Source organism: Bidens hawaiensis, unplaced genomic scaffold, assembly GCF_021521415.1.
Source record: "Bidens hawaiensis isolate Kalapana, Puna unplaced genomic scaffold, B.hawaiensis_p1.1 tig00025751_1, whole genome shotgun sequence".
Lineage (NCBI taxonomy): Eukaryota > Viridiplantae > Streptophyta > Magnoliopsida > Asterales > Asteraceae > Bidens > Bidens hawaiensis.
In genome coordinates, this window is record NW_027494116.1 from 53,998 (window position 1) to 68,886 (window position 14,889).

At 34.8% G+C, this 14,889-nt stretch overlaps 1 protein-coding gene and 1 pseudogene across 1 annotated transcript; one reads left to right on the plus strand and one right to left on the minus strand.

The window, feature by feature from the left end:
- Positions 1–136: 136 nt before the first annotated feature.
- Positions 137–7,648, plus strand: LOC143572121 (filament-like plant protein 4; the record flags this gene model as incomplete). The annotated part of the gene is made up of 6 exons (XM_077057362.1): positions 137–224; positions 1,410–1,513; positions 2,143–2,434; positions 2,512–4,483; positions 4,591–4,636; positions 7,112–7,648. Coding segments are annotated over 6 exons (2,898 nt in total), but the record flags the coding sequence as incomplete, so codon positions are not given.
- Positions 7,649–13,726: 6,078 nt separating this feature from the next.
- On the minus strand, positions 13,727–14,349 carry LOC143572111 (protein SMALL AUXIN UP-REGULATED RNA 51 pseudogene; annotated as a pseudogene).
- Between the last annotated feature and the right edge of the window lie 540 nt (positions 14,350–14,889).

The following is a 14,889-nucleotide window of genomic DNA, read 5'->3' on the forward strand; positions in this document are numbered from 1 at the left end:
ACCAACAGCTTATTCCGCCACCATCACCGCCACCACACCGCCGTCAAATTCCGGCCATCACAACCTCTAGCTCAATTGCATATAATCTTCTAATTTGGATCTCTAATTGCAACAGTAACGAACTTAAACCATAATATTATTATTCAACCCAGCCTCTTCAATCGATTTATTGTTTTGGTTTATTACTTTAGTTTCATCATCTGAGAGCTACTACATAGTCTCCGGTAAGTTTATGATTATTATTATTATTATTATTATTATTATTATTATTATTGTTGTTGTTGTTGTTGTTTATTATTATTTGTTTGTTTAATTACTGTTAATGGGTTGCTGAATTTGCACCGGTCTCGAGACTATACGTTTTGTTATCTAATTAAGTTTCAGATTTAATTTAATATTGCAAAATTTAGGTTACTGTTGTCATCGATTAAGTGTTATTCAACTTTACTGATCTTCAGTTAGATATGAATTTGGGCGATTTGTGATAAGAATTTGTATTATTAGTAGGTAACTCGCAAACGGGTCGGGTTGTAACGGGTTTGGGTCGGAATGGGTTCGGGTTAAAACGGGTCAAATTGAAAAGGGTCGTTTTGGGTTGGGTCGGGTTAGGGTCGAAATGGGTCAAATTAAAAAGGGTCATTTTGGGTTGGGTCGGGTTAGGGTTGAAACAGGTCAAATTAAAAAAAAGTCGTTTTGGGTCTAGTGACAACGGGTTAGGGTCGATACGGGTCAAATTTAAAAAAGGGTCATTTTGGGTCGGCATGGGTTAGGGTCGAAACTACTCAATTAAAAAAAGGTCGTTTTGGGTAGGGTCGAAACAGGTTCGAGTTGAAACGGATTCCGGTAGGTCATGAAAATTGTTTTTGCTTGGTTGTGTTTACGTGCTGGAAATATCTGTAAATTGATGTTGTGTTATTTAATTTGGAGTATTTTAATTAATTATAATAATATTCTGATTAGGTTTGATTTCTCCTAAATTTATGTCGGTGTTATTATTATTATTTTTTAAATAATAATATATCTCCAGATTTGGTGAAGCATGTAAATATGCCATTCTTGTAGGATTGGAATATTGGATTCCCTTGAAATTATTTTATGCCTTCACTTTCTGTCACTTTTTATCTTAAAAAAACTTTTTGTTATTTTTTTCTTTTTCACTTTTATACTTTTCATTTTTCCAGAATTTGAATTCTGAGCCATTGTTTTCTAGCCTGTTGGTGTTATGTCTTGATCTGTAACCTTTTTCAAAAGTAAATAGTTATTGAAAATGATAATTCTAATAAGCTTTTAGCTGGTACTAAGGTTTCTGAATGCCCTGTATCAGCAGAAAGGTCCCCATTTCTATCAAGATTCCAACATTATCATTTTGGTTTGATTTTATTATTTATTTATTTTGTGTAAATATACAGTCGATATGAGTTGGCCGTGGAAGAAGAAGTCATCGGATAAGTCGGGGTCTGAGAAAACAGAATCTGTTATTATAACCGCTTCGGTTGGTTCACAAGGAGACAAGGTTCGTTCATTTACGGTTTACCTTTCTATAGTTATTTATAAAAGTGTTTATATGATCGGCTCGTTTGCTCGCTAATCTAGCTGGCCCGTTTAAATTAAAGCCCGATTTATAAGTTTTGTAGATTATTTTTAAGGATTTTTGTATGCTCAAAATGTTATTTTATTTCTTTTAATGTATACCAAGAGATTGTGATCAAACTTCTATAAAAAATGCGTGGCCGAACATCAAAGTACCAAAGTTTTGTGATCAGCATTTAAAAAATAAATTTTCAAAAAAAATTGTGGTCAAACTTCAAAGTACAAAAGTTTTGTGGTCAATTTATAAAGATTGTAAACTATAATATTCATAAGTTGCTATTTATTAAAAAAAAACTTTGTGGCAAAACTTCATAGTAGAAAATTTTTGTGTTCAATCTATAAAACTTGAAAACCATATACAAAAGTTTTGTGGCCAATTTATAAAACTTGAAAGTTTTGTGGCCAATTTATAAAACTTGAAAGTTTTGTGGCCAATCTATAAACTTGAAAACTACCCTATTCATAACTTGGTTTTGGTAGTCATTATTATTATTATTATTTATTTATTTATTTATTTATTTTTTTTTATTTTGTTGCAATTTTTACTTTCAGGTTACACAAGAAAGCTACAAAAAGCCAAAATATGTTCAAATTTCTGTGGATCAGTATTCAGAGTTAACCGGATTAGAGGATCAAGTTAAATCATACGAAGAACAAGTGAAATCATATGATGAACAAGTGAAAAGATATGAAGATCAACAATTGGTATATGAAGATCAGATTAAAACTTTAGAAGATGAAGTAAAGGACTTAAACGAACAACTTTCCGAAGCGCATACTGAGTTGACCACAAAGGAGAATTTAGTCAAACAACACGCTAAAGTCGCCGAGGATGCTGTCTCAGGTTTGCACATTATGGTTATTATTTCATATTAATTGTGATTACTATAAATTATAAAATTTTAATATTTGATTTTATAGGTTGGGAAAAGACTGAGGCAGAAGCTGCAACATTAAAGAACCATCTGGAATCGGTTACTCTGTTGAAACTAACTGCTGAGGACCGAGCGACTCATTTAGATGGCGCTTTGAAGGAATGCATGCGCCAAATACGAAATTTGAAGGAAGAACATGAAAAAACCGTGCATGACGTCGTGCTTGCAAAAGCTAAACAGTTTGAGAACATGAAGCATGAGTTCGATACAAAGGTAGCAAATTTAAACCAAGAACTCATGCGGGCTGCTGCTGAAAATGCTGCGGTATCAAGGTCGTTACACGATCGTTCCAACACAATAATTAAAATTAGTGAAGAGAAATCACGAGCGGAAGCGGAGATCGAGCTGTTAAAAAGCAACATTGAGTCGTGTGAGCGGGAAATTAATTCTCTTAAATATGAGTTACATATTGTTGCTAAAGAGATGGAAATACGTAACGAGGAAAAAAATATGAGTGTACGGTCTGCTGACGTGGCAAACAAGCAGCATTTGGAAGGTGTAAAGAAAATTGCTAAATTGGAAGCCGAGTGTCAAAGGTTACGCGGGCTTGTAAGAAAGAAATTACCCGGGCCTGCAGCACTGGCACAAATGAAACTAGAAGTTGATAATTTGGGTCGGGATCACGGTGAGCCTCGGGTCAAACGGTCTCCGGTCAAACCACCGACCCCGGTGAGCCCGCATTTCTCTTCAGTTCCCGAGTTCTCCCTCGACAACGCTCAAAAACATCAAAAGGAAATGGATTTGTTGACCGAGCGTTTATTGGCAGCCGAAGAAGAAACGAAGATGTTGAAAGAAGCGTTGGCTAAACGTAACACCGAGCTTCAAGCTTCTAGAAGCGTCTGCGCTAAAACAGTTAGCAAACTTCAGAGGCTGGAAAGTCAACTGCAGTCAAGTGTGGCCTCGGTTTCAGAAGAAGGAAATGATGATGATATCAGCGTTGCTGGATCTTCGGCTACCACTTTAGTCTCCGAGTTATCGCATAACAAAAAAGATAAAACCGAAAATGCAAACCGTTTGGGGCTTATGGATGATTTCTTGGAGATGGAGAAGTTGGCTTATTCATCGAATGAAAAGTCGGAACCGGATGTTTTCGAGAATCTTAAATCTAAAGTATCCGGTTTACTAAATTCATTACCGAAAGATTCAGATACCGACAAACTTTATGAAGAAATCAACCGAATTGTACAAGGTAGCGTTGGTGGAAAATACGAAGAATTGGCTGCTGCAGTTTCCCGAATTTACGACTTGCTGTTGATTCTACGGAAGGAAGCAAAGTCGGTAATGGGAACATCTCTAGAAGATTCTCGAATGTTCGAGAAGCTGGAAGAGCTTAAAGAAACCGAGTCTGGAAATTTGGATATAAATGATTTTATTCTTTGTGTTTCGGGTATTCTCGGAAAAGTTAGTGAGCTTCGGTTCAACTTTGTCGGGTACGAAATCAATGATGCTGAAGCCAGTAGTCCCGACTGCATAGACAAAGTCGCTTTACCTGAAAACAAGGTTGACTATTCAAAATTTTCGGACACGGCTTCTGATCCCGACACACCTCATGATGGAAGCTCCGTCCCGACATCTGAACTAAACGTGTCGCGGTTGAAATGCTCGTTGGAGGAGTTTGAGGAATTGAAGTTAGAAAAGGAGAAAATGGTTATTGAACTTTCGAGAAGTAATGAGAATTTTGAAACCGTAAAGTCAAAGCTGAGTGAAACTGAGCATCAGTTATCGGAAGTCAAGTCTCAGTTGAGTGTCGTTCAAAAGTTGAATGTTTTGTCGGAGACGCAGCTGAAGTGTATGGCGGAATCGTATAATTCACTTGAAGTTCGTGCTACGGGATTGCAATCTCGGGTCAACCTTTTGGAGTCAAAGATAGTAATGTTGGATAATGAACTTGAAGAAGAGAGGACAAAGTGTAAGGAGACTGAAGCTAAGTGCAAGGATCTTCAAGAGCAATTACAAAGGTAAATAACATAATAATAATTTTTTTTTAATAAAAACCGGTGCTCGTTCTGTACTTTTTATTTGATGAAAGTTTGCATCTGATTAATCTTTTGGTTCTTTATGTTAGAACTGAAACATCACCTATAGCTGACGTGGACGACAAAAGTACCCAGGTGACTTACTTTCTCTATTACCATTTAACTAGAGGTGGCAAATGGGTTGGGTTGGGTCAAAATGGGTCATGGGTCGGAACGGGTTAGGGTTGAAACGGGTTAGGGTCGAAACGGGTTAGGGTCAAAACGGGTCACTTAAAAAAAGGGTTCTTTTGGTTCGGGTCGGAACGGGTTAGGGTCAACAGGTTCGGGTTATAACGGGTCAAGGTTAGAACGGGTCAAAACGGGTTTGGGTCAAAACTCGTTTAAGCGATTTTTCAGTTCGTTTCAGCGCGTAACAGCTCGTTTAAGCGATTTTTCAGTTCGTTTCAGCACATAACAGCTCGCTTAAGCGATTTTTTAGTTCGTTTCAGCACGTAACAGCTCGTTTAAGCGATTTTTCAGTTCGTTTCAGCGTGTAAGAGCTCGTTTAAGTGATTTTTCAGTTCGTTTCAGCACGTAACAGCTCGTTTAAGCGATTTTTCAGTTCGTTTCAGCGCGTAACAGCTCGTTTAAGCGATTTTTCAGTTCGTTTCAGCGCGTAACAGCTCGTTTAAGCGATTTTTCAGTTCGTTTCATCGCGTAACAGCTCGTTTAAGCGATTTTAAAGTTCGTTTCAGCGGGTAACAGCTCGTTTAAGCGATTTTAAAGTTCGTTTCAGCGGGTAACAGCTCGTTTAAGCGATTTTTCAGTTCGTTTCATCGCGTCACAGCTCGTTTAAGCGATTTTTCAGTTCTTTTCAGCGCTTAACAGCTCGTTTAAGCGATTTTTCAGTTTGTTTCATCGCTTAACAGCTCGTTTAAGCGATTTTTCAGTTCGTTTCAGCGCGTAACAGCTTGTTTTAGCGATTTTTTAGTTCGTTTCAGCGCGTAACAGCTCGTTTAAGCGATTTTTCAGTTCGTTTCAGAGCGTAACAGCTCGTTTAAGTGATTTTTCAGTTCTTTTCAGCGCGTAACAGCTCGTTTAAGCGATTTTTCAGTTCGTTTCAGCGCATGCGATTTTTCAGTTCGTTTTAGCACGTAACAGCTCGTTTAAGCGATTTTTCAGTTCGTTTCAGCACGTAACAGCTTGTTTAAGCGATTTAGCGATTTTTCAGTTCATTTCAGCACGTAACAGCTCGTTTAAGCGATTTTTCAGTTCGTTTTAGCATCAAATAGCTCGTTTAAGCGATTTTTCAGTTCGTTTTAGCATCAAATAGCTCGTTTAAGCGATTTTTCAGGTCGTTTCAGCACTTAACAGCTTGCTTTAGCGATTTTTCAGTTCCTTTCATCACATAACAGCTTGTTTCAGCATGTTTTTGTTTCGTTGTTGTCGATATTTCAGTTTCGGTTAATTTGTCGATTTTTTTTTGAACGAGGACAACGGACGAAACGTTTTAGTTTTTTTACATTTTTTGTTTTTGTTTTATTTTTTGAGTTATGATTTTTTTATTAATTTTTTTGAATATTTTTTGATGATTTCTATTAAGATCAAAATCCCTCAAAAAAAATTCAAAAAAAACAAATAAAAAATCATAACTTAAAATATAAACAAATAACGAAAAAAGTAAAAAAACCAAAATATTTTCACCGTTAACCTCGTTCATCAAAAAAAAAAAAAAAAACCCGACAAATTAACCGAAACCGAAATGTCGACGAAAACGAATCAAAAACCTTAATCGACCCGTCTAGTGCGAAAACTCGAAAGAAACCGAAACCCAACCCGTCCAGTGCTAAAACTCGTGTCGGCACGAAAGCTGATCCGAGCCGAAACCTAAACCGATATCGTTCCAATCTAAAACCCATTTCAACCCAAACATGTCACTTTTCCTTAATACACTAACCCACATCGACCCATGTAGTTAAATTTGTCAACCCATTTTGACCCAAAAATAAGAATGTGGAATTTCAAGTGACCCATTTTGACCCATTTAATTAAAACCTATGACCCAATTCAACCCATTTGAATTTTAAAACAACCCAAATTGACCCATTTGGAATGGTTTGGGTCAAGGTTGCCACCCCTACATTTAACATAACTGTGTTATATATATATATATGAGGGTGGCAATTAATGTGGTTTTGGGTTGAAATATCTAACCTGTTCAAAAAATGGGTCGTGTTCAGGTTGACCAGTTTAGTTAAATGGATCATGGTCGGGTTAACCTGTTTGATCATTTCAGCTAAGCACATCGAAACACTTGACCCATTTTTTATAACATATTTACAACTTTATAATCACCCGCCAACCCATTTGATTCATTTAGATAAAAGTGCTAAACGGGCCATTTTCGGGTTACACAATTTTAAGTTTGTGCGGGTTAGGGTTTACGTTTTTGACATGAATAAAAATACGGGCCAGGTTCGGATTCAACAATTCAACATGCTAACTCGACAAAACTGCCACCATTAGACTTATATGTTATTCAAACCGAAATAAGACCTTCGTATCAAGTTTACTACTTCCAATATGGATCTAGTGACCATAATAACGTCATTTCATTGATGGTAATAACAGGAAAGAGAATTGGCAGCTGCAGCAGAGAAGCTAGCAGAGTGTCAACAAACGATATATCTTCTTGGAAAGCAGTTAAACGGGCTGCGACCTCAAACCGAATCCATCGGATCACTGTTAAGTCAAAAAGACCACGCCTTTGCTGAAGACGAAGAACACGAAGAAGAATTAACAACTAGTAGTGGCATGGATTTACATACGGGAAACGAGTCCCCGATACCATCAGAAAATCACCAATTTAGTGCCTCGGATTCTGAACAAACCAATCTTTTAACCTCACCCGTGCGGTCCAAACACCGGCCCACAAAATCAGGATCCTCGTCTTCATCGTCATCCAACCCGACTCCTGAAAAGAACACCCGTGGGTTCAGTCGGTTCTTTTCAGCAAAAGCAAAGTGAACCGAGGCTTGAATACGTGTAGATACTATGGAAACAGTGCGTGTTTGATCTTGATATCCTGTTATATATATGGTTAAGCTAGTGTATATTTATTTTTTGGTTTGTTACTATGAAACATGACATAAGGTTTTGATGAAGTATGTTTTTGGGTTAAAGAAATAACTAATGTGTTTGATTACAAAATGTGTGCATTATTTCATTTCTGATCTGTATATATCCTTATATATTTTAGAGTTTGAATAAAACATAAATATATATATTACAAATGGCAACTTCTTTAAACTTGCTATAGCCCAAAAAAGTAGTTGTAGTATTAGTTATAGTTGTTTATATAAAATCAAATAATAGTTAAAAGATTAAATGTGCTTTCTAACTATAATATATATATATATATATATATATATATATATTTCGAACGGGCTAACGTATCTCTTGTATAATCGTATTCCTACACCTATATCAATTTTTTCACTGTAAGACTTAAACCGCGTCCAATCTCATGAGGATTTACGCATTTCCAACAGCGCTTGATATTATATGTTCTCAGATGAATCTTTTAAAACCAATTAATACACACACACATACATATATAAACAGACTAATTTGATCGTGTACATTGTATATATATTCTACACATGTAGAATTACCATAAAAAATAGCTTTAGTTAACAATAGTTGATTTTTTTAATTCCGTTGTTAAAAGACAATTATGCTCAAACATATAAGTAACTCTATTTTTCCTGATGAAAAACTAACTATTTTATGTATCTATCGTAATGTTGTAAATTGTTTTGAAATGACATAAAAATGACACTCAGTTGGTTATCCTTTAGATAGATGTTGCCCTTGACAACAATAAAAACAAAAGTAGTGGCATAGGTCATGATATCAGTGTGAATTAATATTAACCAATTCATAGATCTAGTTTGGATATTTATAATCTTGTTTGCCTATTTCTTTTAAAATCATACCGTTTGAAGTATATATTTTTTAAATGATTTATTCTTATAACATGGTAAATTTACGAGATTGGTAAACATAAAAAGTAGAATGTTTTAAGATCTAAATTGTCATAAAATGTGGTATATCGATATATGAAATGACACAAAACTATCCAGTGTAAGTCGTTCGTATTAGGCTTATATTATTCTAGTATTGTATACTGGTGTGTATTTATTTATTCAAACCATATACACTCGTATGTCTAAAACGAACTCATTGCGATAGAATCATAGCTAGGCACCAGACATTCTCATATAATGCTATCTTGACAAAACAATCCTTATTAACAAAGTCCATAGCATTGGTAACATGTCTATACATAATACACAACATGTATATTACTTCTTTTAATCTATTTACTTTGCAGTTTGACGTATACAAACTATCATTCACGTTTTGTAAACCTTTCTATTTCTTAAAGTTAGATGTAGCTAGCCAAAAAGATATTGATACAAGTTGATCCCCTAGTGTAGACATTGATTTAATAGCATTGGTCCTTCATATATACGTGGTGCAACATGGTTGTTGATGTTAAGACAAACCGAACTGGCATTGTATTTATTAAAACTTTGATGACCACAACACCTAGACCGTTTAATTGTATAATGTCGTACGGTTTCGCTAGATCAAGTGCAATAAGACCCCATCAGTTTATATTAATCTATTAAATGGCTCTCACGATTATTTATTTAATTATAATATTCAATTATCAATATTCTATGATGGTAACTATTCGATGGATGTAATTACCTTTACTATCATAACTTAAGGTTTTTCATTACATGTATATATAGAGAATATAAGGGAGAGTTACACCTCTTAAAACCCTAGCCGTCATATCACCATTAGTGATTTGATCTCTCTTCAAACCGTGAGCTAATTAAACACCATCCCCATAATAATCGTGCACCTAAATGGGAACCCAACATCATCAAAATCATGACAAATTCCATATCTGCATCCACCGGATTCAAAGGCACGATTAATAGTATTATGTATTCTTCATCTTTATATTACGGAATTGATCAACATTTCATATATGGAAATGAAATTCGGTAGCAAGTCCATTCAAAGTTGCTAGTCAAATCGGTTAATCGTATGATGGCTCATGACGTTACCCACACACACAAAAAAGGTTCATATATACTATAACTTTAGTATATGAAAACAATAACTTTATAATCTAACAAATATTTTGTCCATTTATAAGAAGACCTTTTGTTGAGTTAAAATTTATGGGGTCCAAATGAACTTACCATAAACTAGTGGGTCGATGGATAGAGTAATAACACATGATGTTGCTACACACCTGCCATAACAATTAATATAGGACCACTCTGTATTCACTACAATATTTTTTTGTTAAATAAAAATTTGGCCTATATGTGGTCACCTAATACCTCTTCAATTCTAGATCTTCTCAATCCAATTGGTGGACTAAATAATTTTGCTTTTAAACTTCTAACAAAGTTATTGAATAACATGTTTTTTCGCTATTAACTTCTACTTATAAAATTGAAAATGTTCGTATCAGTGCATGGTTGGACGATCTTGTGCTAATTCGTAACAAGTTATTCTACGCAAGGAGTTCAAAAACATAAATTCATCTTGTTAGAGTTGTCTTAACTGTTTTGAAAATCATATTTAAAAACTGAGAATATTTATACTTTTATTTATTTATTTATTTATGGTTGATTGTAACCTTATCTTAAGTTTTGAAATACTATGGAACGACTTTTAAAAGAATGTCTTGAAATGTGATTCTAGGGTCCCTAGGGGCCTCCAAGGTACCATGGTACATGTGTTAGGTCTTTTAAGGATATCATATCATACCAAATTAAACTTATAGGTTTGGTTTTTTGTTATATATAATGAATCCTTCATGCTCTTGTCTCAAATCACAACATGCACTATATTACTTTTAATTTGTAAAGCATATTTAGAATTCAAAATATCCCTTTTCACAAAATTCCTTTTATTGAACAATAGAGGCATTAACACTCACTGACTAGCAAGAAACTAGCCCGTGTGAAAATAAAACAATTACAAATTCAGCACATGTGATTCTTCAATTTTTATATCTACGGTTAAAACAAATAAACGAATAATAGACTATGCGATAAAAAATGCTATTTTATGGTACTTGTTTGTCCAAAAAAATCTCCTCATTCTTGATATCCCTAACCACCCACCAAATCTTCAACATAATAGCCTCCAAAACCTCTTCCTTTTTCTCAGGCATGCCATGTTGTCTAACCATTTCACAAAGATGATCAGCCTCTTAAGCAGTGTTGTAAAAATCGTTAGCTATGTGGTAGGGTGAGGACTAGCGATTAACTGAGATTAATCGGATCGGAGTCATCGGACTTTAATGCATATTTTTCAGATTTATATATACACGCACACATTTTTATATGTAATTTTCAGTTTTATACATACACAAACATATTTTGGCCGAAATTGGCTAGAATCTCGCTGGAAACTGCTAGTTTTTGCTGGTTTTTCGACGGGACCTGCTGATTTTGGGCGTAATCTCGCCGGAAACCGCAGATTTTGGTTAGAATCTCGCCGGAAACCGTTGATTTTAGCCGGATTTGACAGTTGACCGATTTATTAGCCGACTAGGCCAAAACTAATCATAGAAAAATCAATATTCCAGGTTGCCACCATCTTCTAAAAATATAAGCAAGGATCCACCTAGGTCAAACGAACCCAAACGTTTCGTGGTTGCACCGACCCGTCTATTGTTCCGATTACCATTGACACAGGAGGTGTCTTTCATATATGAAAATAACACATTCAAGTATATACAACCACTTGCTATTGATTGAAACTCTCTTTTGACTTTTAGCAATGACATACTTTTGACTTTCAGCAATGGACATATAGGGGAGCATATGGGGTAATCGACATTATTTGACAATGAACAGAACTTAACACATAATATGAGGTGGTTTTCTATTGATTATTTCAGGTCAACTTTCCAATAACTATCGGGTCAGATGTATATGGACCAACTAGTCCATTCTAAATAAGATTTATAAAGTTGAATAAACATTTTATTGATGGTGGATAGAACTTAGTGCACGACTTGATAGTTGATATATACCTTTCCACTTGTTGTATAGGCTTAGATAACTTTTGCAAGAGGCTACTGGTTCGTAAATTTCGAAGATTCTTAATCTTTGTGACAACAAGTCTTTAAAATAGAAACTTATGTACATAAACAAAATTAATAGGTGCAATGATAATTGTTATAACTAGTAAAAAAAAATAGGTAATTTGTAAACCTATGGAATTCGGTTCTGATCACCCTGTCTCGGGTTCAAGTACTAATTAAATTTGTTTACGCCTTTTAATTTGAGTTCAAGTAATTGAGTGAGACACGCAAGTTCTCGATTAACCGAGTTGGGCTATTTCTTAGGTCAATTTTTTGTTTGGGTGGTATGAGATGGTTAAATCACAATGGAACCAATTGGGGGAGGAGTCATTGATAATCAGCTCTTGCATCGCTACTTTTGTGTTCAGATCATAGATATAATAAGTAATAATGAATAAGTTTTCTTATATGTAAAACTAGGGTAAATTTTTTGTTTGGGCCATACAAAAACTCTAGACCTTGTATGGTCGCTCACTCTACACGCCCTCAAGACTTGCCTTGACTTTACCTTGGTGTCACCCATCAACATAGTCATGTTACCGCGGGTCATAAGCGTTGAAACCCTCTAGGAAGGTTAATATAAGTGAATGTCTTCGCCATGAACCATCTCCTACTCAGGTGCAAACTTACAGTATTAGTGTAAAGGTCGGCCGAACCTAATTGAGTTTTTTTTAAGAGTTATATATGTAAAAATTCCGATCGACCTTTATAAAATTTTGACACGGGCCCCTTCTGACATCTGTGAAATATTTTTCTGGGTCCGCCGCTACTCCTACTGAAAGCCAACTTAGTTTATACTGATATGTGTTTTCATATTTTCAGTATTGGTGCCATTCTATATCGTTATTCTTCGTTATTTTAAATGAAATCGGTAGTGAATCGATAAATCGGTTCGGTATTTGGTACAATACCAATCTCATCACTATATTATAGTCTCTAAAATTGGTAATACTACGAGTAAAGTTTATAACTCAAAATTGACTCAAGTTAAATATAAGAATCCTTATTGTGGGCAGTAACATGAGGCAGCAAAGTGATGTGGCATGTCTTTAAAGCCATGTATACCTCACCAGGCCGGTAAGGGAAGGGCTTCGAGGCATTACTGGGTTGGCAAAGGAAAATCGTCGAAGTATGTGGGGCCCAAATGCTAAAAAGATAGAACATTAATGTGCTTTAAACCACACCACGGTATTAAAGATGTAGAACTTTAATATGACGTGACGTTTTTATTTGAACTTCAGAACACTTTCACAATTCATAACAATTAGCCTAACTGACTAAGAGAGATTATACCAGTCAAATGCTTTGTTATTAACTTGTTATTGACCATGCATAGTTTTACAATACTCAGAAAATTCCTTAAATAAATAAAAAACTTGAATATGGATTACATTGATCCAAAGTCAATAGTCGAAACCGCTACGTCTCTTCCATACTCACTCTCTCTCTCTCATACACACACTTACTTTACAAAATAGTGATGTATAACTTAAGCCAATAACTTATAAATTCAAAATTTGTCTAGATCGACCATAACGTCAATGCATAACTTCCCTTCCGTATTGCTTAGGTAATATTTCTAGCCAACCAACTTGAAATCAAATAAACGAATAAGCAAAATGAAATACAAATAAATCACGCGGACTCAACCTTTTTCGTGCCTAAAAGAATTCCAAAACCGAGTTTTTTTCCCTAAAGAATAACCTTTTTCCTAGAACCCTATCATGTGAGAATCTATGTAATGCGACAAATATTTCGTATACGGTTTCTAAAAGCCACAATGTTGGTACACAATTTCACCATAAAATTCGAGAGCGCTCTGAAAGTTATGATTGGAAAGGAGGAACTGAACGTGAATAGAGCTATAATTATTCAAGCTTCACCTTTCTTTAACCACCAAGCCGTCATTCAAAATGATGTGCCTGGTGGTAATGTGTCAATCGTTCACAAATTTGGTAGTGAGTTTAATTTATATGCAAATGCGAAGATATGTGATATATTAGGTGTCAAAAATTGTTCTTAAAAAAAGTTAATAAGCATTAACAAGTAACTCATTTTACGAAGAACAAATCTATTCATCTCTTCGTTAATATCATTTACAATTAACTAAAAAAAACCCATTACATGTTGTGGGTTTTTACTTTAAATAGTATCTAGCTTAATGCAAGGTTAGATAAAAATATGAAACAAAAGGGAAACTAATATATTGAAGAAGTTGATCTTGTCATGTTCTCAAAACCGAAGAGACGACGTTAGTGACTCGAAAACTTGTTCTTCGCAAGGAATCGTTAGTCCCATGTCATGATCAAACCCGAACTCTTCTTCGGCTTGATGGAGCAAGGTCTGGAACTCTGGCCGTGAAAGGAACGAAATTGGTATGACGTATCGGCTGCGGTTGTCACCGACATAGACGACAAAATGGCCCTTTGGTACATCATCATAATGTTGCTTCTTTCCTATGCTTGAACATCTTTTCATGATATGTTTGATAAGTGCTGCTTGTGAGAGTTTGCTTGATGCCTTCTTGAAGACCATTTTGGGAACTAAATTTTTTTTTTTTTTTTTTGAACTTTTGGAATGAGAGAAAGAGAGAGATTTAGTTTGTGAGTAGAAAGGTGGTGTGTGGATATGAAACTATGAATAGATGTGTATTTATAGGGTACCATGTGAATGTGGATTTATAAGCAACTCCTCACACACTACATACAAACATAAGCACACATTCTATCAAATCAATAAAAAACAATTTGTTTTTACATATGTATTATATGTAAATTACTTATACGAAAATGAAAAAAATATACGTAAGTTGACTGCTTACATACGTGTAACGAACGTTTGAAAAAAAATATGTAAATGGTATAATTTACATTGGTTACTCATAAATTCAAAATTGTTTCTTTTTTCAAACATTTGTAAATAGTCTATTATAGTACATATGAAAAAACTAATATAGTATTGTTTTTATTGTTTGTTAGAAGTTCTCATGTTAATAAGTGAGTTCTGAAGACAAATGTTAAAGCAACCGGTAAGGTTGTTGTTTTATGATTTTAAGCCGTGGTAATAACCGTTTATGAAATATTTATTAGTATTTACTAGGGACACATGACACTTAATGGGCGTGTCTAGGATTGGGTTTTTCCACCTAAATATTGGTTTTAGTGTAATTCCATTTTCTAAATATGTTTGATGTTTGTCTCTTGTGTTTCTAGTTACATGT